The following is a 14,211-nucleotide window of genomic DNA, read 5'->3' as shown; positions in this document are numbered from 1 at the left end:
TTTAGTTCTGTGATGTTCATGTGTGTATTTGAAGGTGTTTGATGGGTGGAGTTTAGTTCTCTGATGTTCGTGTGTGTAGTTGAATGTGTTTGATGGGTGGAGTTTAGTTCTCTGATGTTCGTGTGTGTAGTTGAAGGTGTTTGATGGGTGGAGTTTAGTTAACTGATGTTCGTGTGTGTAGTTGAAGGTGTTTGATGGGTAGAGTTTAGATCTCTGATGTTCATGTGTGTAGTTGAAGGTGTTTGATGGGTGGAGTTTAGTTAACTGATGTTCGTGTGTGTAGTTGAAGGTGTTTGATGGGTGGAGTTTAGTTCTCTGATGTTCGTGTGTGTAGTTGAAGGTGTTTGATGGGTGGAGTTTAGTTAACTGATGTTCTTGTGTGTAGTTGAAGGTGTTTGATGGGTGGAATTTTGTTCTCTGATGTTCGTGTGTGTAGTTGAAGGTGTTTGATGGGTGGAGTTTAGTTCTCTGATGTTTATGTGTGTAGTTGAAGGTGTTTGATGGGTGGAGTTTAGTTCTCTGATGTTCATGTGTGTAGCTGAAGGTGTTTGATGGGTGGAGTTTAGTTCTCTGATGTTCATGTGTGTAGCTGAAGGTGTTTGATGGGTGGAGTTTAGTTCTCTGATGTTCATGTGTGTAGCTGAAGGTGTTTGATGGGTGGAGTTTAGTTCTGTGATGTTCATGTGTGTAGTTGAAGGTGTTTGATGGGTGGAGTTTAGTTAACTGCGGTTCATGTGTGTAGTTGAAGGTGTTTGATGGGTGGAGTTTAGTTCTGTGATGTTCATGTGTGTATTTGAAGGTGTTTGATGGGTGGAGTTTAGTTCTCTGATGTTCGTGTGTGTAGTTGAATGTGTTTGATGGGTGGAGTTTAGTTCTCTGATGTTCGTGTGTGTAGTTGAAGGTGTTTGATGGGTGGAGTTTAGTTAACTGATGTTCGTGTGTGTAGTTGAAGGTGTTTGATGGGTAGAGTTTAGATCTCTGATGTTCATGTGTGTAGTTGAAGGTGTTTGATGGGTGGAGTTTAGTTAACTGATGTTCGTGTGTGTAGTTGAAGGTGTTTGATGGGTGGAGTTTAGTTCTCTGATGTTCGTGTGTGTAGTTGAAGGTGTTTGATGGGTGGAGTTTAGTTAACTGATGTTCTTGTGTGTAGTTGAAGGTGTTTGATGGGTGGAATTTTGTTCTCTGATGTTCGTGTGTGTAGTTGAAGGTGTTTGATGGGTGGAGTTTAGTTCTGTGATGTTCATGTGTGTAGTTGAAGGTGTTTGATGGGTGGAGTTTAGTTCTCTGATGTTCATGTGTGTAGTTGAAGGTGTTTGATGGGTGGAGTTTAGTTCTCTGATGTTCATGTGTGTAGTTGAAGGTGTTTGATGGGTGGAGTTTAGTTAACAGATGTTCTTGTGTGTAGTTGAAGGTGTTTGATGGGTGGAGTTTAGTTCTCTGATGTTCATGTGTGTAGTTGAAGGTGTTTGATGGGTGGAGTTTAGTTAACTGATGTTCTTGTGTGTAGTTGAAGGTGTTTGATGGGTGGAGTTTAGTTAACTGATGTTCGTGTGTGTAGTTGAAGGTGTTTGATGGGTGGAGTTTAGTTCTCTGATGTTTATGTGTGTAGTTGAAGGTGTTTGATGGGTGGAGTTTAGTTCTCTGATGTTCGTGTGTGTAGTTGAAGGTGTTTGATGGGTGGAGTTTAGTTAACTGATGTTCTTGTGTGTAGTTGAAGGTGTTTGATGGGTGGAGTTTAGTTCTGTGATGTTCATGTGTGTAGTTGAAGGTGTTTGATGGGTGGAGTTTAGTTAACAGATGTTCTTGTGTGTAGTTGAAGGTGTTTGATGGGTGGAGTTTAGTTCTGTGATGTTCATGTGTGTAGTTGAAGGTGTTTGATGGGTGGAGTTTAGTTAACAGATGTTCTTGTGTGTAGTTGAAGGTGTTTGATGGGTGGAGTTTAGTTAACAGATGTTCATGTGTGTAGTTGAAGGTGTTTGATGGGTGGAATTTTGTTCTCTGATGTTCATGTGTGTAGCTGAAGGTGTTTGATGGGTGGAGTTTAGTTCTCTGATGTTTATGTGTGTAGTTGAAGGTGTTTGATGGGTGGAGTTTAGTTCTCTGATGTTTATGTGTGTAGTTGAAGGTGTTTGATGGGTGGAGTTTAGTTCTCTGATGTTCATATGTGTAGCTGAAGGTGTTTGATGGGTGTAGTTTAGTTAACTGATGTTCTTGTGTGTAGTTGAAGGTGTTTGATGGGTGGAGTTTAGTTCTCTGATGTTCGTGTGTGTAGTTGAAGGTGTTTGATGGGTGGAGTTTAGTTAACTGATGTCCTTGTGTGTAGCTGAAGGTGTTTGATGGGTGGAGTTTAGATCTCTGATGTTCATGTGTGTAGTTGAAGGTGTTTGATGGGTGGAATTTTGTTCTCTGATGTTCGTGTGTGTAGTTGAAGGTGTTTGATGGGTGGAGTTTAGTTCTCTGATGTTTATGTGTGTAGTTGAAGGTGTTTGATGGGTGGAGTTTAGTTCTCTGATGTTCATGTGTGTAGCTGAAGGTGTTTGATGGGTGGAGTTTAGTTAACTGATGTCCTTGTGTGTAGCTGAAGGTGTTTGATGGGTGGAGTTTAGTTCTCTGATGTTCATGTGTGTAGTTGAAGGTGTTTGATGGGTGGAATTTTGTTCTCTGATGTTCGTGTGTGTAGTTGAAGGTGTTTGATGGGTGGAGTTTAGTTCTCTGATGTTTATGTGTGTAGCTGAAGGTGTTTGATGGGTGGAGTTTAGTTCTCTGATGTTCATGTGTGTAGCTGAAGGTGTTTGATGGGTGGAATTTTGTTCTCTGATGTTCGTGTGTGTAGTTGAAGGTGTTTGATGGGTGGAGTTTAGTTCTCTGATGTTTATGTGTGTAGCTGAAGGTGTTTGATGGGTGGAGTTTAGTTCTCTGATGTTCATGTGTGTAGTTGAAGGTGTTTGATGGGTGGAATTTTGTTCTCTGATGTTCGTGTGTGTAGTTGAAGGTGTTTGATGGGTGGAGTTTAGTTCTCTGATGTTTATGTGTGTAGCTGAAGGTGTTTGATGGGTGGAGTTTAGTTCTCTGATGTTCATGTGTGTAGCTGAAGGTGTTTGATGGGTGGAGTTTAGTTCTGTGATGTTCATGTGTGTAGCTGAAGGTGTTTGATGGGTGGAGTTTAGTTCTGTGATGTTCATGTGTGTAGCTGAAGGTGTTTGATGGGTGGAGTTTAGTTCTGTGATGTTCATGTGTGTAGTTGAAGGTGTTTGATGGGTGGAGTTTAGTTCTGTGATGTTCATGTGTGTAGCTGAAGGTGTTTGATGGGTGGAGTTTAGTTCTGTGATGTTCATGTGTGTAGTTGAAGGTGTTTGATGGGTGGAGTTTAGTTCTGTGATGTTCATGTGTGTAGTTGAAGGTGTTTGATGGGTGGAGTTTAGTTCTGTGATGTTCATGTGTGTAGTTGAAGGTGTTTGATGGGTGGAATTTTGTTCTCTGATGTTCGTGTGTGTAGTTGAAGGTGTTTGATGGGTGGAGTTTAGTTAACAGATGTTCATGTGTGTAGTTGAAGGTGTTTGATGGGTGGAGTTTAGTTCTGTGATGTTCATGTGTGTAGTTGAAGGTGTTTGATGGGTGGAGTTTAGTTCTGTGATGTTCATGTGTGTAGTTGAAGGTGTTTGATGGGTGGAGTTTAGTTCTGTGATGTTCATGTGTGTAGCTGAAGGTGTTTGATGGGTGGAGTTTAGTTCTGTGATGTTCATGTGTGTAGTTGAAGGTGTTTGATGGGTGGAATTTTGTTCTCTGATGTTCGTGTGTGTAGTTGAAGGTGTTTGATGGGTGGAGTTTAGTGTCTGACTGAAGCAGCGGCGGCTCGCGGACTCATCATCGATCACACTGGACTTTCTCGGAGGAGTTTGTTCATTTCCACGGTGTCTGTTTTCTCAAGGAGTTCAAAGATTACAGGACTAGTTCATAGATAAGTAAGTTTGAATGATGATGATGATGTGAATGCGATTATCAGCGGAAGATCGCGCTCCGGGAGGATGAATGTATTTCTCCGACTCGGATTCTCATTTCTGCTGCTCTTCTGCGCGCCCGTTTCTACTCAAGGTGAAATATAGAAATATATATCTTAATATCTACGTTACGTCGCTCTTATTTTACTGATTTACTGACGCGCATAATCAGTATCCGTTGCATTTCTACAGCTGTCAGTCAAACTTCATGTGTTGGAGTGCGCGTGAGGAATGATGCATGACAGACTTCGGACAGATGATTGCTTATTCGTCAGTAATGTGTGTGTGTGTGTGTGTGTGTGTGTGTGTGTGTGTGTTCAGGTCCGGAATGTGCTGCTGGATGTCATGGACAGCACGGGTTCTGTGAGTCTGGAGAATGCAGGTGAGTGTTGAGAAACACATAGAGATGCTGTCAGTGTGTGAGAGACTGAATTGAATTGTCCTGACGCTCAAACACAGTCTATTCACTAATAGTCAAACACTATTCAGACACCAGATATCATCTTTGATATTTGTTTTACTAGTGTGTGCGGGACACTAGAGTTCATTATGTAAGTGAGGAGAGCTAAATAAAGTAGACTGTGACATATTATCCCAATAATTCTTCATACAGTGACTACGAGTGACATTTACAAACATTGGGAGCAAAAATGATTGGGACACTTTGAGCTGATCATGTTTTGCTGAAGTGTGTTGTCTTTAATTGCTAATGCTCTTTTTACACACAGACTGAACACAATGAAGCATTGCTTGGTGATTGGTTGAGCTAAACTGGTATTATCTAATTGTGTAGTTAAATTTAACAGCTGACAGATATTCAACATAATTCATGTGTGAGACAGTCTAACAGAAGGACGGACAAAACCAGTCAAATATCAGCTGAGTTCTGCTCATATTTATTCACCATTTTATGATAATCATGATCATGATAATGTGAGAAATGTTGAAGGTGTGTGAATAAGGTTTGGTTTGACTGTGTGTTATGGATACTCTTAAAACCAGTTAAAGGTCAGTGATGGACTAGCAGCGTAAAGGCAGGTGTGTGTGTGTGTGTGTGTGTGTGTGTAAAGGCAGGTGTTGTGTGTGTGTGTAAAGGCAGGTGTTTTGTGTTTAGTGTGTGTAAAGGCAGGTGTTGTGTGTGTGTGTAAAGGCAGGTGTTTTGTGTTTAGTGTGTGTAAAGGCAGGTGTTGTGTGTGTGTGTGTAAAGGCAGGTGTTGGTGTGTGTGTGTAAAGGCAGGTGTTGTGTGTGTAAAGGCAGGTGTTGGTGTGTGTAAAGGCAGGTGTTGGTGTGTGTAAAGGCAGGTGTTGGTGTGTGTGTGTAAAGGCAGGTGTTGGTGTGTGTAAAGGCAGGTGTTGTGTGTGTGTGTAAAGGCAGGTGTTGGTGTGTGTGTGTAAAGGCAGGTGTTGTGTGTGTAAAGGCAGGTGTTGGTGTGTGTAAAGGCAGGTGTTGGTGTGTGTAAAGGCAGGTGTTGGTGTGTGTAAAGGCAGGTGTTGGTGTGTGTAAAGGCAGGTGTTGGTGTGTGTAAAGGCAGGTGTTGGTGTGTGTAAAGGCAGGTGTTGGTGTGTGTAAAGGCAGGTGTTGGTGTGTGTAAAGGCAGGTGTTGGTGTGTGTGTGTAAAGGCAGGTGTTGGTGTGTGTAAAGGCAGGTGTTGGTGTGTGTAAAGGCAGGTGTTGTGTGTGTAAAGGCAGGTGTTGGTGTGTGTAAAGGCAGGTGTTGGTGTGTGTAAAGGCAGGTGTTGGTGTGTGTAAAGGCAGGTGTTGGTGTGTGTGTGTAAAGGCAGGTGTTGGTGTGTGTAAAGGCAGGTGTTGTGTGTGTGTGTAAAGGCAGGTGTTGGTGTGTGTGTGTAAAGGCAGGTGTTGTGTGTGTAAAGGCAGGTGTTGGTGTGTGTAAAGGCAGGTGTTGGTGTGTGTAAAGGCAGGTGTTGGTGTGTGTAAAGGCAGGTGTTGTGTGTGTAAAGGCAGGTGTTGGTGTGTGTAAAGGCAGGTGTTGGTGTGTGTAAAGGCAGGTGTTGGTGTGTGTAAAGGCAGGTGTTGGTGTGTGTAAAGGCAGGTGTTGTGTGTGTGTGTAAAGGCAGGTGTTGGTGTGTGTGTGTAAAGGCAGGTGTTGTGTGTGTAAAGGCAGGTGTTGGTGTGTGTAAAGGCAGGTGTTGGTGTGTGTAAAGGCAGGTGTTGGTGTGTGTAAAGGCAGGTGTTGTGTGTGTAAAGGCAGGGTGTTGGTGTGTGTAAAGGCAGGTGTTGTGTGTGTGTGTGTGTGTGTGTGTGTGTGTGTGTGTGTGTGTGTGTGTGTGTGTGTGTGTGTGTGTGTGTGTGTGTGTGTGTGTGTGTGTGTGTGTGTGTGCGTGTAAAGGCAGGTGTTGTGTGTGATTTACAGGTGCAGGTCCGGTTGGCGTGGGTCGGCGTGTGAGCAGTGTGTTCCTTCGGTCGGTTGTGCGTATGGGACCTGTGAGGAACCAGGCCAGTGCATCTGTGAGCGCGGCTGGACGGGAGAGCGCTGCGATCGAGGTCCGAGACACCACAGTCTTCCTCAGGGGTTCTGTCTGCTGTTCCAGCACACATAAGCATTCTTAATCAAGACACATTTACTGGAGAAGCAAAATTACTTGAGATAAAATATATATATATATACAGTATATTCACATTTATTAGTACAGCTCTTTTCACAACACACATCATTTAAAAGCAGCTTTACAGAAAACACAAGAGTCCACATTACAGTGATTACAGTGTTCTGTTATCAGAGGAGACTGTCAAGTTATGCATTTCAGAAATGTACATATACAAAATCAAAATTAGGTAAAGGTATTAATTTAAACAATGTAATAATTTAATGCAGAAACAATGAAGTAATGAATACTTGTTTGTTAACAAATGATTCTGACATTTAGAGAAATGTAGCATTGGTGCGTGTGGATTCAGAGTTAGCGTCATCTGAAGTCTATATATTATAAAAATTAAGTATGTTTATGCTTAAAATATTTGCCAGGAAGCTTAATTCAACAGGAAAACTTTTGAATATAAAGTAAACTGTTTATTTTTCTAAACCCACTGACAGATGTTTTCTTGTTTTAAGCATAAACTCAATTACTTTTTCGACATTTTTCATAAAACAAGACTTAATATCTTCAGTTATTTTGCTTCTTCAGTAAATGTATCTTGATTTAAGAATGTTTAGATATTTGTACTGGAAAACAAGACAATATATTTTGTAGTGCAGTGCACTGGACGTTATAAACTCAGCTGTCAAAGTATATGTTCTACAAACGTTCGGCTGACATTCTCATTAAGTTATTAAAACGTCATTCATGAATGTTCTCTGAATGTTCAAAAGTCCAAAAGTATATTTTTAAAAAGTTTTGCTAGGAACATTCCATTGTATCATTCTTTTAAACATTATGTGAACGTTACTTTTGAACGTTCTCTAAATGTTATGAAACTAGTATTTAAAAAAGTTAGACAAACGTCCAACTGAAATGTTTCAGTACATTCCATAAATGATGTTTAAATAACTCAGCAAAAGACGTCTAATATCCGTCCAAACACAGCCAGATGTCTAGGATAGAGTTTGGGCTGTCAGTGAAAGTTTAATAGACGTCTAAATCATCGCCCAAGAATAGACTAGTCATCAATTAGATAACAAAGAAATGAAATGAAACCAAACACACTGTAATCACTGTCTACTTCGCCTTCGTGATGGAATATCAGACATCTCGCAAGTTATTTTGGCCAAAACGACATGTAACAAACTCAAGGTTATTTTGTCTAGAAGTGTGTTACTCACAGCTGGACTAAACCGGGTCTACAGTTAACCGAGACGGAGAAATGACGGATATTGTTTGCTGGGAACATTGTGTTAATATTTTGAGAACATTATTAAAGACCAAATCATTTTGAATATGTAATTAAGAGAACAGTACACACAGGTATAAGAGAACCTCTCCAGAACGTCAGCTAAAGGTTCTCGGAGCGTTTCCAGGTTTACTGAGAGAATCAACAGAGCTGAACCTGCAGGAACAGAGTTCTGTTAACTAGACTGATAATTCAGCATGCCACAATATTCTCCAGCACAGCAGCAGTGTGTGTGTGTGTGTGTGTGTGTGTGTGTGTGTGTGTGTGTGTGTGTGTGTGTGTGTGTGTGTGTGTGTGTGTGTGTGTGTGTGTGTGTGTGTGTGTGTGTGTGTGTGTGTGTGTGTGTGTGTGTGTGTGTGTGTGCCGGTAACAGTGGATGTGTTGCTTCTCCTCTCAGACGTTCGCTCGTGTTCATCGAAGCCCTGCTGGGGAAACTCCACCTGTGTGGAGACGGACGGAGGAGGACATGCGTGTGTTTGCTCTGCTGGAGACGGGTAACACTGACGACTGTTTCCTCTGTTACGCGTGTGTGGAGAGAAGAGCATGTCATTTCCACAGAAATATTCCTCACACAAAGCTGCTCTTGAGACCTGAGATTATCCAGCGCTGGCATTAATTAGTGTTCTCATTGATCGATCTTATTTGACCTTTACACAGAAATCAAGAGCAATCCATCAAGTGTGCAACCTTAGACTAACAAAAACAGCCCACACCACACGTCTACACCACAGCCCAAGAAAAGTCATGTAATGTAACCAAACTCAAGGTTATTCTGTCTAGAAGTGTCTTACTTAAAGCTGGACTATACCGGGTCTATAGTTAACCGAGACGGAGAAATGATGGATATTGCTTGCTGGGGAGTCATTATTCAGATCAAGTTTTGTTCTCATCTCAGTGCACTCACATCAATAATATTACTGAATATTAAGGGCCCTATTTTAACGATCTGAAACGCAAGTATCAAGCGCTGTTGCTATTATACCGGCGGGATAAATGACTCTCCGACGCAAATCTAAAATGTGTTGGTCTGAAGTCGCTTCATTACTCATAGGTGTGGTTTGGGCGTAACGTGAAATAAACCAATCAGAGCGTCATCTCACATTCCCAGACCGACGTTCTCGCCAGGGCCGTAACACACAGAGAAGTGACATTGGGGATGGAGAAACACACACAGATTAGCTTCGGTTAAACAGGCGTATGATAATTTGGGTAAATGTGTAAGCTAGACTTATGCCTATTTTTTCACATCTTCATGGAGACAACAATGATTTCCCTCATGTGGTAATATTTTTCCTTGTAATAATGTATGGTTTTCTAAAAATGAGAACTGTGTCTAGATGAGAGAAGCAAAGTGTGTGTGTGTTGTGCTCACGCTACATTATGGCCAAGCGTGCGCCCTTAAAATAGCCTCTGAATAACATGTGCAATGCGCCACTGACTTTAGACGAGGTTTCTCCTGGTCAGTGGAGGAATTGTTTTCTGAAACTGCAAAATAGCACCAGGGAACGTTTGCGCCGGAACACGCCTCCTCTTTCCGCTGAACCGCTCCCGGGAGCGCAAGTTCATTCCCTAATTTACCGACGTGCGTCTGTGGAGGGAAGAGTCCGCTGTGCGCGGGTGAGAAATAGGAATGACACATGCGTCGCTGTACAAAGTCAATTGTGCTGGGTGCGAGATAGGGCCCAATGTGTCTTTCAAACCCCAAATAAGCAAGCTCAATGATGTGTGATGAAGCATGTGACAGAGGCGTGTGATGATGCGTGTGACAGAGGCGTGTGATGATGCATGTGATGATGCGTATGATGATGCGTGACGTGACAGAGACGTGACAGGCGTGTGATGATGCGTGTGATGATGCATGTGATGATGCGTGACAGGCGTGTGATGATGCGCGATGATGCGTGTGATGATGCGTGACGTGACAGGCGTGTGATGATGCGTGTGATTATGCATGTGATGATGCGTGATGTGACAGAGGCGTGTGATGATGCGTGTCCTGTGTTCCGCAGCTCCCGCTGTCAGAACGGAGGGTCCTGCTCCGCCAGCCGCTGCCTGTGTCCTGCTGGGTTCACCGGATCGTTCTGTGAGATCCAGCTGGACGTCTGCGAGCCCAATCCGTGCCTGAACGGGGGCAGGTGTGTTAGCGGGATCCGCGAGCCCGATCCGTGTGTGAACGGAGGCCGGTGTGCTAACGGGATCCGCTGCTCCTGCCTGCCGAGATTCACCGGCCCGTCCTGTGAACTTCATGTCAGGAAGATGAAGCTGAAGCCCAGAGTTAAAGCCCAGCGCTTCTCGGCTCCGGCGCTCCACAAGCTCCTCCGGCCGGTCCCGGTGTCCGCTTCGCTGGCGACCCGCAGCCAGATCCTCTGCTTCGCCGTCCTGGGTCTGCTCACCTGTCTGGTGGTGCTGGTGACCACAGGCCTGGTCTTCTTCCCTCGCTGCGAGGTGTGGGTCGCCAACCGCAGGTACAGACGGCTGGTTCAGGAGAGCCAGAGGAGCCTCCTCCAGCACGCGCCGGTCAACACCATCCTGCCCGAGAAGATCCGGCTCAGCGCCTACGGGCCGCACTACACCTCCATATGAGCCGGATCTCGGATCACAGGGTTCCTAACAGACGTACTTATTGTGGGAATACATGCATACATACAAACATGATCATGTGAGGCGAACATTCACAAGCCATCTGTCTTTTATAAACACAAATTAGTTTCCATTAAGTTATACATTATTATACTTTTTTTCTACTCTTTTAATTAATGTACTGCTAAATGTTTTCTTTGTTTATTTATTTAATTTTTATCTAAAACACTCATTTTATTAATGCATTTAATCTAATTTATTTGCTTGGTTTAATCTTATTATTAATGATTTATTTATTTATTTTATTGGATGTTTTTCTATTTTTATTTCCTTCTTTTTTTTGTTTATTACTAATATATTTTTTTAAACACTCATTTTATTCATTTATGTATTTTAATTTAATTTATTTTCTTGTTTTAATTGTATTATTTAAATAATTAATTACATTTTTTATATTTCTTTTTATATTTTTATCTAGTTATTTTTTATTACTATTATATTATTTTAAACACTCATTTTAGTCATTTATGTATTTTACAATACAACATTTATTTATAAAGCACATTTAAAAACAACCAAGGCTGACCAAAGTGCTGTACAGAACAGAAAAATAATAATAATAATAAAACAACCAATCCTAACCCATTTTAATCTAATTTATTTACTTTTATTTATTTGATTAATTTTTAATGCACATTTTTTTCTATTTTATCTTTTATCTGTATCTTTCTTTGTTATTTATCTACAGCTAGTGCTCTCTCTGTCTCTCTCTCATCCCGAAGGCCAGTGAAATTACTGTTGTTCTCCAGTTCTCTGTAGTGAGTTCAGTGATCCTGTTATTGAAATGCAGATGAACTGTGATTATGCTCTTCACTGATTCTTTTGCTTTTCATGCACATATTTTAATGTGAACAGAGGATTAATGTAGCTCTAAATAAACCAGTATTTATTGATGTTGACTTCTAATACTCATTCTCGAGTGATGATTTATACATGCTGTCTTGCCAATATGGTTTTGCATTTTAGTTAAAAAGAAAAATGAAAAGAATGACCTTCATAATGGCTATTTTTTTTTTATTCTGGGAAATCTCGTTGTTGATTGTGTTGTCAGAAATGATCATTTGTTTTCCTCCTGAAATATAGATGTTCAGTGACAGCCGGTCTCTGCCGCCATCTACCGGTGACACTCGGAATTACACTAATGACCGCAGCACGTGCTTCACATTCACTTTCCATGGGCTTTTCTCCTATACTCTTCTCTTCTGAAGGTCAAACACTCGGTCATGGTCAAATAAAGACGTTTGTTGCGGGTACATCATTATATTGATGTCTTTCAAGCTTCAGCACTTCTTCCTCGTCATGCACCTCGTGACGCGTCAGGGATAATGGCGGTAGTTCTGCGTGTGTCCAGAAGGCGGCGACAATCAAACACGAGCTCTCCTGTACTGAGCTCAATTAATGATTTAAAATAATCAACAGTTGATTTGATGGCTCGTTGTTTTCGATCTGATTGAAACATTAAGGATCGCTTGTTTTGCGGGAGAGAAGCTGTCATTCAGGGTTATTGCTTTCACTCAGCCTGATTACAACAATCATATTACTGTGTGTACTGTATATTTACAGCAGCATTCACTCTGTCGGCCAGAGATGCATCGCATATGTCTGATCTGATGGTCTCTGGAAGCACATTTATGCCACATACTGTAGGGGAAAAACATGCCTTGGTAAGTCATAGTCAAGTCGAGAAATTACTTGATACTGCAGTGGTGTGCCGTCAGAGCCAGCAGGGCCTTCTCTGCTGGCCCTGTCAAAATAGAATTTTTTTTTTTTCTAAAATTAAATTAATTTGTGTCTGAACATGTCTAAATTCAATTACTGTCTATCAGTACGTTACAATTATATTTCCAGAAAGAATATGGTTATTTTTTGTGAGTCTGAGCTGGATTTTACATATGTCATCTAAACGCCGTGGACCAGCACTAGTAGTATAGCTAGCCTTCCGTTGAAGCTGCCGTTTTCCAATTGATCATAACTTTGACTGACGTGTTTTATCAGCCAATCAAATTGTGATGCGTATGACAGAACGCCCCAGCGATGTGTCGACGGCTAGCCCGCGCTGATGTCATCGACATGGGTGGGCAGATACAATACATGTTTGTGTACAATAACAATTTTCAGGAAAAATAACATTACGATGTCCAGAAATAAATTTCATTAGTACATTGGGTCATTTTGGGTACATTTGTCATTCTAGATCTACCAATTTTGTTAATACCGAGAATTTCCACGTGAGTAAATCCATTGATAACTATAAAACTTTAGTGTTCGACGATGGTCCAGTGGTAGAACTTTAGCCAAGCGTGTCAGAGGTTCTGGGTTCGAATCCACACGCGTATAGTTTTTTATTTTTATTTTACCGAATATGTTCATCAGTGGTTGTATATCAAGCAAGGCGTTTGTGTGCATTTTGTTTTGTAAGATTTCAACGAATAGAAAGTCTCCGCAACGGCGATAGATTGAAGCGCGCATCTAAGTGAAAACTGTGCGCGAGCCACAAGAGAACACTGTATCCGCGCCACTGATAACAGCGGCAACGAGCACTCAGCTTGAACAACACATTTCAGCGCTAGAATGCATCTTATTCAACAAACGAAAATTAATGTCCTGCTAGTTAACCGGAGATGTTTTATTTATTTGTATTACTAACTTACATCCGTGCGCGAGATGTTTCAGCTCAGCTTTTATAATGTACAGTGGTGTGCGTGTGCGCTGAGGTTGAAGATCAGCTGTCTCGTCGTTGATGTTACGCAGTGCATACAGTGCATGATTGTATTTTTATTTTTTTTTGGGGGGGGGGGGGGGTAGATCGTTACTGAAGGCTCTGACTGAAACCCCACGGTACGCTACTGCTTGATAGAAAAAAATGCGAGTTTTCTGTCATAATTTTGGCTTCCTCGGTCTCCTTTTCCAGCACAAATCTTTAGTATGTTTGCTTTTTTTTGTGCTAATTTTATGAAATTATTGTGGAAAACTGCTTAACAGGGCAGACAGAATAATAACAGGGTGGACAATAATAACAGGGTGGACAAAATAATAACGGTGTAAAAATAATAACAGGGTGGACAAATTAATTTAAGTGGTAAAAATAATGAATGTATGATTTCAGTTCCAACCCTAGAGTTACTTTATTTGACTGGATTTAGATGGTAAATATGTAAAACATTGCCAGTGAACTTTAAATAGGTCTGCACTACTTCTTCAACTATAAACATTAATAACTTTGACAATCACTATGTTCACTGTCAGTGTCCTCTCTGTTAGCTCTTCATCCTGATCTCAGATCAGTCTGAGCTAAAACAAGCAAACTACGTTTATCTAATAAAGAATTGCATGGTCTTTCAAAACCGTAATTTTAAAAACACGATTTTTCTACTAACTTCTTTCATATTCCCCTTAACAGGGTGGATGTTCTCAGGTTGACCACATCATATTTGAAAGATTAAATGCGTAAAAACAGACAGTTAAAATAATCAATGATCTCACTCACTTTCCCAAGTTGTTTTCCCTCCAAAAAAGTGACGACTGCTTTATGATATGATGTCATTTAATTTATTTAAAGGGAAAGTAGTCAGAAAAAACAGGGTGGATGATGGCTAAAAACCTAGATTATAATTGTTCAAATAAATGTCAAATATCATTATTAAATGTAATTATTAAATTTAATGATTGAAAAAAATATATACATTAGAGTGAATCATTACTGATATACAATGTAAAAAAAAAAGAA

General features: G+C 41.1%; 1 protein-coding gene across 1 annotated transcript; it reads left to right on the top strand.

Annotated features, from left to right (window-relative positions):
* Positions 1–4,025: 4,025 nt before the first annotated feature.
* Positions 4,026–10,427, top strand: dlk1 (delta like non-canonical Notch ligand 1; the record flags this gene model as incomplete). Its single annotated transcript, XM_081394294.1, has 5 exons — positions 4,026–4,092; positions 4,320–4,380; positions 6,370–6,500; positions 8,242–8,338; positions 9,854–10,427. 5 exons carry the CDS (start codon positions 4,026–4,028, stop codon positions 10,425–10,427), a joined length of 930 nt encoding a protein of 309 aa, XP_081250420.1.
* Between the last annotated feature and the right edge of the window lie 3,784 nt (positions 10,428–14,211).

The sequence above is a fragment of the Scardinius erythrophthalmus genome (assembly GCF_964197995.2).
Source record: "Scardinius erythrophthalmus genome assembly, chromosome: 19".
Lineage (NCBI taxonomy): Eukaryota > Metazoa > Chordata > Actinopteri > Cypriniformes > Leuciscidae > Scardinius > Scardinius erythrophthalmus.
The sequence above is the reverse complement of the archived record's forward strand: the minus strand, read 5'-3'. Positions and strand labels throughout refer to the sequence as shown.